This window comes from Macaca mulatta, chromosome 3, assembly GCF_049350105.2.
Source record: "Macaca mulatta isolate MMU2019108-1 chromosome 3, T2T-MMU8v2.0, whole genome shotgun sequence".
Lineage (NCBI taxonomy): Eukaryota > Metazoa > Chordata > Mammalia > Primates > Cercopithecidae > Macaca > Macaca mulatta.
This window is the reverse complement of record NC_133408.1, coordinates 105011460-105023726: the sequence shown is the minus strand read 5'-3', so window position 1 is coordinate 105023726 and position 12267 is coordinate 105011460. Positions and strand designations below refer to the sequence as shown.

Below are 12267 nucleotides of genomic sequence, written 5' to 3'. Positions count from 1 at the left end.
CTAGGCATATGGTCTAGAATCATATGTTGCTTTTTCTTGTTTTGTTTTGAGGCAGAGTCTTGCTCTTTTGCCCAGGCTGGAGTGCAGTGGCATAATCTCGACTCACTGCAACTGCAACCTCCGCCTTCCAAGTTCAAGCTATTCTCCTGCCTCAGCCTCCCAGATAGCTGGAATTACAGGCGCATGCCACCATGCCCAGCTAATTTTTGTATTTTTTAGTAGAGACGGGGTTTCACCATGTTGGCCAGGCTGGTCTTGAACTCCTAACCTCAAGTGATCCGCCCACCTCAGCCTCCCAAAGTGCTGGAATTACAGGTGTGAGCCACTGTGCCCGGCTGCTTTATTTTTCATAAAAGTGAAAGGCACGATTTATACTAAAATGATTCCTTCCTTTAATAAATTTATTAACCATAAAATACATGTGGTACCATGATGATTTGGAGTTGTCTGTCAATTTTAAAAGTTTATGCTCTTTGACTCAGACGCTCTATTACATAAATTCTTAGAACTATTTGTACCAAGACACAGAAGTTTATGTTTAAAGATCTGATTGCATCATTACATGAATTAGTGAAAAACAGAAAACTGAACTTTCTGAAAATCTTTATAAAGCACCTTCAGATAAAGCAAAATAACTGTCAGGTGAAGATAAAGGAATTGAAACTTTTAAGTTGCAAAGTATCTTAAACCTGCATAAGATGGTTGTGTACAGATGAGACACAGCGAGACTTTGTCTCAAAAACCAAACCAAACCAAACCAAACCAAACCAAAAAAGAAAGAAAGAACTACCCAAGAATGGGTAATTTATAAAGGAGTTCAGCTGGTCATGGTGACTCACACCTGTAATCCTAGTACTTCGGGAGGCCATGGTGGGTGGATCACCTGAGTTCAGAAGTTTGAGACCAACGTGGGCAACATGGTGAAACTCCGTCTCTACTGAAAATACAAAAATTAGCTGGGCATGGTGGCGTGTGCCTGTAGTCCCAGCTACTCGGGAGGCTGAGGCAGGAGAACTGCTTGAACCTGGGAGGCAGAGGTTGCAATGAGTTGAGATTGCACCACTGCACTCCAATGGGGGCGACAGAGCGAAACTGTCTCAGAGGAAAAAAAAATAAAAATAAAAAGTTTAATTGACTCAGTTCCACATGGCTGGGGAGGCCTCAGAAAACTTACAATCATGGCGGAAGACAAAGAGGAAACAAGGCACGTCTTACTTGGCAGCAGGAGGGAGAGAGAGAGAGAGTAAGGCATGGGGCAAGTGTCACACTTTTAAACCCTTAGACTTCATGAGAACTCACTATCACAAGAACAGCAAGGGTTCCCCCTTGGATCTGCCCCCATGATCCAATCACCTCCCACTGACAAGTGGGAATTACAATTCAAGATGAGATTTGGGTGGGGACACAGCCAACCCATATCAACTAGCTTCCTACAAATGAAAATCATTTAAACTCTATTGTCTCTTCCTTTGTATCTTCAACCCCCATCATATACCTCTTATTTATGTAAGAGTTAACCCAAAATTCAATTCATCATCTCTAATCACCCACCCATCTCTAATCATTTGTTTCTTCAGCACCTGTATAAACAGATGTACTAAATTTGTACCATATTGTTTACAACTTGGCCAAGTTCTCTGGCATGCCCCATGTTTTCTAGGATAATGTAACACACTGCAAGTATTAATGTAGCTGTTAGTTAAATGAAATCTCCCTTGTGGCTATTTAGCAGTTTTAGAACACATACATCAGAGGAGGACTTGCCTTCCTACTAAACTATTATGTGGAGATTTGTGTTAGGGCCTGTCCTGCACGGCTTGGCCAGATCACTTCTGTTTCTCTTCATCAACAAAGAACACAAAATAAAATTATTTCATTCTTCACTATTTAAGTCAGAAGAAGAGCATCTCTCTTTGGAAGATACTATATAACTCACAGCCCCCAGTGTGTCACACAGTTACCATATGTCATTTATCCCTTTATGGCCTTTTTTATTTTATAACTGGATAGACCAATTGAATTAATGCCAACACTGACTATAAACTGTGCTCAATGTTAGCATTACTTCATCACTGTATCAAGACCATTAAGTTAATCTTGACCATTTTTAAAAAAATTAAGGGTGGGATCTAAATATTTTATCTCACTAACAACGTCCATATTATGTTCTTCTGAACAATATACTTGGGGGAGGCTGGTGGTGATAAAGACCTTTTCAATGATCAAACTAAACCTAATGTGTAACTTTCCCAGATTTACCCCACAGTATTTCATCATGACTGTAATTATTTGTTTCCTGGGCCTTGTTCCAAAAAGAATTTTATGCTGCTTATAAAATACACATAATCTGGAAAGATAAAACAAAGGAGGTGAAGAAATAAGAGCATAGGGACCTGAACACTCAAGATAAGATGAAGCCAAAAATGCTGTTATACAAATTTGGCTTTAAGCTTCCTCGCAGCTAATTTTTTAAAAAGTTAGTTGCATGATTTCCCATGACTATGAGAGAAAAACGATTCATTTACTTATTAAAAATGACTATTCCTGGTACTGGTTTCAGAGAGCAACTCCTCAATATCCCCAGAGAACACTCATGTAGCAGCATCCTCCTCAGAGTGAAAGCCTGGCCTAAACATGCATGTGTCTTAGCCTGGAATACGTCCAAGGCTGCTGCTGTGAGAAACAAAAACAAAGTTATCGTTCTGACATAGTGATGAAGGGCTGTCCATGTTCTTGTTTTGCTGATGAGAAATAACAAACCCAAAATGAAGATTAAGCATAAACTTAAGAGAAATGTTGTGTGAAGCTTTGGAAAAGGAATGGTGGCCAGCAGAAAAGGGTCAAAAGGACCAAAATGTAACAGAAAAAAAGGGCACATACATGAAGAATCAATGTGTAGACTTTAAAATGTCTTATCCTGGAATGAAAACAGAAGCAACAGAATTTGTCAAATAGAAGCAGCAGAGTTAGAAGCAAACTTAGTGTTTTTCCACACCAGGAGATGCTGCCCTAGAATGACGGACAATGATGTGTGCTGTTAGCAATCATGTCTTAAAGAAAAGTTGACTCATCAGATGTCTGAGGCTTGGTGAAGACATTTCTGGATGTCGTCCAATTCCCTTTGCTCCAATTTCCTATCCACAAAGCAACTTCTTAACCAAAGATTACTTTTCAAGAAAATTTTCCTCTGGGAATGTAAGGCAGCTCACATAAATACGCTGTCAACTTTTGCCAATCATTAAATTGGCTCTCTGGTACAATTCATTCTTATGTGGGATTCAGAATAAACCATGAGCCGGGCGCCATGGCTCATGCCTGTAATCCCAGAACTTTGGAAGGCTGAGGCGGGTGGATCCCTTGAAGTCAGGAGTTCGAGACCAGCCAGGCTGATATGGTGAAACCCCATCTCTACTAAAAGTACAAAAATTAGCTGGGCACATGCCTGTAATTCCAGCTACTCAGGAGGCTGAGGCAGGAGAATTGCCTGAATCTGGGAGGTGGAGGTTACAGTGAGCCAAGATCATGACACTGTACTCCAGTCTGGGCAACACAGCGAGACTGTCTCAAAAAATAAAAAAGAAGAAATCGAGACTACAATAAGCCTATCCTAGAACAAGCCTGTGTCAGGATTTGGACACCCCAAATAAGCAGATAATTTAAATTTTTACTTGCAAAACTCAGCAGGCAGAGCAAAGATTATAATAAACCTTTTTCACCTGTGAATTTAAGTCTATGAGACCTAGGTTGGAAAAGGCACATTAGCGTTACCCAGTCTCGTTACACATTCCTTCCATTTAAGTTAAGGTCTAGTTGCATTGTCTGAACCTTTTCTTGGATACATTCTTCGGGACCGAAGGATGTTCACAGGACATAAGCTGCTTCCCAGTGGATTTCTGCCAGATGCCTATCAGCAAAACTTCCTTTGGACTTCTTGGCAGACTCTGAACTATGGCTTGAAATAACAGAAGAACAAAGCTGCTCAACTGAAAGTTTGCATAACTGGTGAAGTCTGCCAATGAGTAATTCCTAATCATCTATCGTGAAAACATAAGTATGAGCAAACAGTAAGGTTAAGTGTATTTACTTTGTGGGGAACAAAATTTAAGACATCACAAAGGCATGGAGACATGTATGCCAGCCAACACGACCAGCCTCCAGGAACCTGGAAGGATGCCAGGGTTTCCCTTTGGCTTGTAAAATAGATATTCCTGGGTTTTTTTTTTTTTTTTTTTTTTTAATGGATTTTGGTCTGGAACTGAAACCAAGTTTACTCAACTCCATGACCTGAATAAAATATTGAAGTCCCTAACAAACAAACAAAAAAAGGCAAAGTTTTTTGCCGTAACTAGATAACCGAGGCTTCTCAGAGATAATAAATGTGCACGATAAGTTATTTACTTAGAAATTGTTTACTGACAAGAGTTGCACCCACTGTGAGCAAGATTAAGAGACTCCCTGAAACAGTCATCTGATGTAAAAAATTGCCTCCAACTCATAATTTTTTTTTTTTTTGACAGGGTCTCACTCTGTCACCCAGGCTAGAGTGCAGTGGCTCAATCATGGCTCACTGCAGCCTTGACCTCACTTCCCACCTCAGCCTCCCAAGTAGCTGGGATAGGCACAGGCCACCACCCCCACCTAATCTAAAGAAGTTTTTTTTTTTGTAGAGACAGAGTCTCCCTATGTTGCCCAGCCTGGTCTCAAGCAATCCTCTCACCTTGGCCTCCCAAAGTGCTGGGATTACAGGCATAAGCCACTGCACCCTCGCCCTTTGTTTCTTAGAGTACCTTAAGCCTAAAAAAGTGCTTATCTTTTGCCTCTTTCATAAGCAGAAAGCTAGCCATTTTAAGGTTACACTATCATTCTGGAGAATTCTGAGAAGACTCCAAAGAGGCTATCAAAACTATGAAGCCAGCAGCCCGTGGGCTTACTTCTGCCAACCCAACTGCATGCTGCCAAGACCATCCAGCTAAGGCGACATGCACTATGCCAATTCCAGCTCTTGCTTGCTCTGCTTCACTAGCTGCCAATTCCTTCTTCCCTACTGTTTGAGCATTTCTGAAAGGCGCGTTTCCTGTCATTTATAAACTCGAAGTTTGCCAGTTAAGTACTGCATGAGCCAGCTGCTAGGCAGGAACTAGAGACTTTTTGTCTGTTGGAAGAACCAACTCTTTGGCTCTAGGGGGACTCAACCTGGCAGGTTCTGGGAAGAAGAGAATATTGTGGGGGAACTAGTGGGCAAAATTCTAGAATGAAATAGAGGCAAGGAAATTATCCAAAGAGATGCATCATTTCTACTTTCATGCTACAAAGCAGGAATGAGAAAACATGAGTAATGAAACAATTCTGAAAGAAAAAGGAAGTAGTATATATTAAAAAAAACCAGATTCTTTGAAATATTTAGCCATCAAAACCTACTTCTTGACAGGCAATATACATTTAAAATAAAAGCAGAAGTTCACTGTTAACCTACAGGACATCAAGGATAAACATGATCTTAGTACATAATCTGTGATAGCTTCAAAGGAACAGCAAGCTTCTCACCAGCAAGTATAGATACCAGAATGCACTTCAGGAACAGTTTAAAAGTGCTGAGAGCAAAATGCCTGTTGATCTTTAACTTTCTAACCCAGTTTTTTTTTTTTTTTTTTTTTTTTTTTTTTTAATAACATCATAGACTCTCACAAACATAAAATAGTATGGTTTTTTTTTTTTTTTTTTTTTTTTGAGACAGTCTTGCTTAGTCACCCAGGTGGGAGTGCAGTGGCACGATCTCGGCTCATTGCAACCTCCACCTCCTCGGCTCTCTGCAACTCCTGGTCGTTATCATTGCTTCTTTTTGGCTTCACTTTTCTTGCTGAAGAATAGGCCGGATGCAGTGGCTCACATCTGTAATCCCAGTACTTTGGGAGGCCAAAGTGGGAGGATCACTTGAGGTCACGAATTCGAGACCAGCCTGGCAAACATGGTAAAACGCTGTCTCTACTAAAAATACAAAAATTAGCCAGGCATGGTGGTGCGTGCTTGTAATCCCAGCTACTCATGAGGCTGAGGCACGAGAATCACTTGAACCCAGGAGGTGGAGTTTGCAGTGAACCGAGATTGCGACACCACACTCCACCCTGGGTGACAGAGCAAGACTCTGTCTCCAAAAAAAAAAAAAAGAAGCAATGATAAGCAAAGAAACTGGTAAAGCTTTGGGAGATTTATTGCCTTTAAAAACAATAGTTTATTTGTATTTCAAAAAGTGGTGACCACTAGGTACACAAAATAGATAAGTATTAGTGATTTGGGTTTAGAAAAAGAACAAAGTCTAAAAATAGTGAAGGTGAAGCTATTCCAACTAAGTACTTGCAACCACCCCATCCCCCCGAAACTTTAAGTTATATACTCAAACAACACTTGTTAAAGAATTGTTCCCCTGAACATTAAGCCAGAAGATTGCCTGGCAGCTGTTTGAAAGTAGAATTTACTCTAATTGTATCCAAATTGTATCCAGGGACAATATGATTTTCTGAAAAACGGTGTTTTTATTTAGATGAAAATAACCACAGGAATGGGAATCTGGAATATGGAATTTTCTCCTCCAGAATTTAGATTCTGCTTTTTGAGAGAACTTAAAAGTTCGCTTCCTCTCTTCCAGGCTCTGGGAGGCTCCTTTAACAGGCAATAGTGCCAAACCCAGTGAAGCAGACAAATAGCTGTCCCCAACATGTATTTTCCTCTAGTAATAGACCCTGTGTTTAATGGACACATTGCTGCCCCCACATAGGGATTGTTTCCCAGCTTCTCTTGCAGCTAGACACAGCCAGTGGTATGTTCTGGCCAACATGAGGCCAACAGAAGTATGAAAAGCTATCCTCAGGCAGTGTCCTTAAATAAGGATGCTGCCAATTTTGATCTTTTATCCTTCAGTTTGAAATGAGGTCTCACCAGACTGGACTCAAATTCCTGGGCTCAAGCAATCCTCCCACCTCAGCCTCCCCAGTAGCTGGGACTACAGGTGTCTGTCACCACACCCAGCAATCCTTTATCCTTCTTGTTGGCTAGAAGCAGACTCAATAGTTGGAGCTTGAGCAGTTATCCTGGGCCAGGGAATGGCACACAAGGCAGATAGAAGCACCAGTCCTGAAGGATATGGTGGAACCACTTCCAGTCTTGGATTGTCTACCCTTGAACTGTTGTCATGAAAAAGGAAAACTAATCTAAGCCATTTTTTTTCTTGTAACAATACATACCCAAACCTAATCCTGATATATGTTGTATGCCAAAATAGAGTTAGAAGGGTAAAAACAGACATATGGCAACATCCCACAGAGGTTTTTGGCATGATATTTCCTACGAGTTGGGATGGCAGGTGGTCCAGAGAGAAAGGTGAGTTTTTTTCACTCTTTAAAGCATAGAACAAGGTAGAAAAAGGGATATGCACAACTAGCATGTATTTGTGCTTATCCTAAACTTTTTCTCCCTTGCAATTGGTACTGATAAAAAATGTTCTTTCCAACATTGAAACACCCCTCCAAAGACTAGTAAACATTCTTTGTAGAACAGTAGTTCTTAGCTGGGCATGATGGTGTGTGCCTGTAGTCCCAGCTACTTGGGAGTCAGAGGTGGGAGGATCACTTGCACCCAGGAGTTAAAGTCCAGCCTGGGCAACATAGTGAGACCCCATCTCTTGAAAAGAACAGTTCTTGACAATAAATGGGTAGCAAAATACTCCTGATGACTTTTATACAACTATACATTTCTGAGCTTCCACTTGCTCCCACTGAGATTTTTATTTATTTAAGTGGGCCATAGGTTCTTAACTAATTAAACAGTTGTTAGCCTTGGCTACACATTGGAGTCATCTAGGGAGCTTTTGAAATTGATACCTATGCCTCACCCCTAGGGATTTTAATTCAAATTGTCTGGGGTAATTATAATTTAATTATAGGAAAAACATTTCTTTCCTCTTAAGGCAAGGAATAATTAATGCTGAACTTTACAGATTGCCAATGAATGTAAAATAAGAAATAAAAACAGTAATATATGATTTATGGAAATATATGATTTGGGTAAATGATTTAGGAAAATATTCAGTTATAAATTTGAGGATTCCACTGTATCACTGCCTGGAATACATGTAGAATAAAATATCCACTGGAATTCTGCAAAGAACACAGATTGCTAAGACTGTCCATGTTGTATTCCTTTAAGAATGCGAATTTCCTTTGCCTGTCCTTGAAACCACCAAACTGTTACATGTTTGCAGCTCTCGCCCTGTTGCAGTGTTTTTACTGTTGGCAGCTTCTGCAACTTCTGTTCTCATTTGCTCCTTCTAATTGCACCTATTTGATTTAGCTTAATGACTCAGGAGAAGCAAGATGACCTATTCCAGTGACATCTTCCTTACATTTACTCTTGGCTCAACTTTCATTAAGTAAACATCACTGACCTCCTCCTCCCATTCTTAAAACAAAACTGCCACTGATTTAAGTCATTCAGACATTTAAGACTGTAGAAGTGTCTGAGAAATACTGAGAAATACAAGTTCTTAATATGATCTCACTTCTCTCAAAGCATTCTTAATTTTTCTAACATAGGAACCTGATACACAGAACTGTATCAGAAAAATGACTAATTCCAGAGAATATGCAGTCTTATCTAAATATTTTTAAAATGGTTACCTACAAGTTCACTTTAGGAATTTTGGCTACTGAAGCATCCATGTAAGTGTAAAAGACTGATGTCCAAGAATGTTCTATTCTGTGACCACTTGTAATGTGAAAAGCTTTGTTGATTGGAACGTGTCACCAGTATGGAGAGAAAAAGAGTTAAAGGGACACCTCAATTTACAAACTGGGAATGAAAGGAACAGAGAGGTTAAGCAACCCACCCAGAGAAAAAGCTAATTTAGGGGAACGAGCAGAAATGTGGGTTACATACGAGCTTTCCTAGCAGAGGTACTTCACATGATCAGCTCATTGTACCTTTCAGTAAGTGTCATTTTACACAGAAGTGTTGGGGACACACCTGCCCTAAACCAATCCTATGACACACACATAAACTAGTGGACATGTTCAAAGTTAAGTCTCTAGATGTACTCTCAGATTCCTATTTTAGGCTCATTCTCCCCTATTCCTCCTTAAACCTTTCATATTATTTAATTCTATAGAAACTAGAAATGTGTGACTTAAAGTCTTTAGACACAAAGCTTCTAGGTTCAGTTTTTTTTTTTTCATTATACAGGTGAGAAAACAAATCCAGAGCCAAGGAGTCTGACCTTCAGTGACACAAAATTGTGTCAGAGGCAGTGGGCCAGACCCGGGCTCTGACTTTAGGGTTCTTTCCACCAGTCCCTTTAACATCAAGGTACAAACATGCCAGCCACTTTAGGGGACGTGTAATCAATCTATGCACACTTCACTTGTAGCTGAAATTTTGATGGCTATCCCTCTGTCTGTTATATGATTTCCAGGCCAAAACATCCTAGAAATGGCAGGTGAATTGCAGGAAGGACAAGATGCTGCTGACAGTAAAAGCAGAAACACACACGGCAAGAGGGCAACTGCTTAGAACCCCTATCAGTTTGGTGGGTTCAAGGACGGGAAAAGGAAATTTTCATTTTTAAAGGAATAAAAGGGGCACAATCTGAGTCATCTGTATTTTCTGTACAACTTCAATGTCATTTTACTCTACATATTTATTCTAGGTAGTGATACAATGGAATCTCTAACCTGTTCCACCTGGACATTCTCCTAAATTGGGGTAAGAGGTATCACTCAAAATATTAATATTAAATAAGACAGCCAAACAAAAAGGGAGAGATGTAAAAACAAATTCATGAAGGAAGATCCTAGAATGTCACATGAATACCTCCAATTATCATGGATAATGCAACTGAATTATTAACTACTTTCAAAATAATTTATTCTACCAGCTGTCTGCTGTGCTGCGATTATTTTCATACCATCACTAGTCTCCTATTTCTGACCTCAAGGAAACTGCTATTCTTAAAAAGCAAGTATAAAAGGTTTCTTCTTATTATTATTATTATTTTTTCCAGATGGAGTTTTGCTGTGTTGCCCAGGCTGGAGTGCAATGTCGTAATCTCGGCTCACTGCAACCTCTGCCTCCTGGGTTCAAGCAATTCTCCTGCCTCAGCCTCCCAAGTAGCTGGGATTACAGGCACCTGCCACCACTCCGGCTAATTTTTTGTATTTTTAGTAGAGATGGGGTTTTATCATGTTGGCCAGGCTGGTCTTGAACTCCTGACCTCAGGTGATCCTCCTGCCCCGGCCTCTCAAAGTGCTGGGATTACAGGTGTGAGCCATGGCACCTGGCCTAAGATTTATTTCTTATATAACATACCTCTTTACAAAATAAAGATCTGTTTAACATATGCACACGCACAAACAATATAATTGTGCACAAAACTATCTTATCTCATTGGTTTAAAAAAGTGCAAACACTCAACATGGAAAACACACACAGTCACTCCTGACCTTGCAAAGCCATGACTTCCAGGTGACAAAGATGAAAGAAGCCTTTAAAAAATCTTTTCCTTTAGTATTTAATAATTACTGGCCACGTGGTAGCTCATGCCTGTAACCCCAGCACTTTGAGAGGCCGAGGCAGGCAGACCACCGGAGGCCAGGAGTTTGAGATCAGCCTGAACAGCATGGTGAAACCTGTCTCTCCTAAAAACACAAAAAAAGTAGCCGGGTATGGTGTGGCACACATCTGTAATTCCAGTTACTCAGGAGGCTGAGGCATGAGAATCGTTTGAACCCGGGAGGTGAAGGCTGCAGTTAGTCAAGATTATACCACTGCATTCTAGTCTGGGCAAAAGAGTGAGACTCTGTCTCAAAAAAATTTTAAACAACCACCATAGCACACGTATACCTATGTAACAAACCTGCACATTCTGCACATGTATCCCAGAACTTAGGGAAAAAAAAGAAAAAAGAAAAAAAAAATTAAAATAAAAACAATTACTAAGTTTCTTCCCCTGCCACCTCAAAGTCCCAAACTTTTCTTGTGATATTTGAAAACACATGTTGACAACCCTACTATCCAAAAGCTTCAAAATAATCCCATGTCTACTCCACAAAGGGCCAAATAAGAAGGCTCCATTAGCAAGAACTGGAGAGCGTATGTTGGCTCTAAACAGATGATCACATGGGGACTAGGTTTACATTAAGATTTTGCCCAATCACAAAGAAAGCCAAGGCCACTCATCTTACCTCAAACTGCGGGTAGGGAGGAGTCATGGCTGAAGGGGGCCCTGAGGTGGGAGGTGGCATCCCTGAAGTGGGTGGGAACAGACCCAAGGCGTTCAGATTTAATCCAGGAATTAAATGTGCTTGAAGCTGCAACAGTAAAAAGGGCGCTTAATTTGACAATTAAAAGAATCAAGGGAAAGTTAGCATTTTTAAGTGACAGTATGCAAACTGTTGATCTCTTGTCTAATAAAGAAATCATCACATAACTCAAACTTAAAGCAGATGTTCCATGGGACTTTACTTGAGTACATCGTTTACATCTGTTTATATCCCTTGGTATTTTAAAATCTGTGTGCTGGTTTGCCCCCTCCTTGGTCCACAGCTGCATTAAGGTATCTCAAGGGCAGCTTTCCTTTCCCTTATGAGTACAGGGCTTAGACACAACTGTATTCTGCATGCTGTGGGCAAACTAAATATAGACTAAAAGTGATGTATCAGAGTCGAAGAGGTAATCAAGTAAGATTGGTTCATTGAAAAGCAAACCAGCTATTAAGAGATCTTTACTCGTTGGGTAAAACTTAGCAACCATGGGTCTAGAGGCCTCTAAGTTGAGCCCTGTGGAAATCAGGGCCCATCCCCATGTAACTACTGCAAGTAAACATATCATTGGAATGCATATAGGAGCCTTAAAGGGGATTTTAATTTGTTTAATTTTTTAAGGGTTGAGGATGTAATATAGACAGTGGGAGATTTGAGTGTACTTGAAAATCTTTTTAAAAGGCCTAAGGGGGTTAGATTTAATCCCAGTGGATTCCAGAACATTTGGAGCCAAGCAGTGAGAATTGAAGGAGGTTGGAAGTCACGTGGGGTGTAAAATGGCACGCATTCTAGGCTCTTCTCACAAACGCAGTATTTTGATATTTCCCTCGTCTCAGGTTTTGTGTTTCAGATGACTGGCCCAATTGAAAAACAAATTATTTTTAAAAATAATTTACTTTAACATTTAGGACAGGCTTTTGAAGAGTTCCATTTTCAGCATCATTTCACTGATTAAGGAATG

General features: G+C 40.2%; 1 protein-coding gene across 1 annotated transcript in view; it reads right to left on the bottom strand.

Moving 5' to 3' along the window:
• IGF2BP3 (insulin like growth factor 2 mRNA binding protein 3) overlaps positions 1-12267 on the bottom strand; it is a 154828-nt gene that overhangs the window by 15429 nt on the left and 127132 nt on the right. Inside the window, exon 10 of the mRNA XM_001098422.5 lies at positions 11229-11354. Within this exon, the coding sequence (XP_001098422.1) occupies positions 11229-11354 (126 nt within the window). The remainder of the gene's footprint in view (positions 1-11228; positions 11355-12267) is intronic.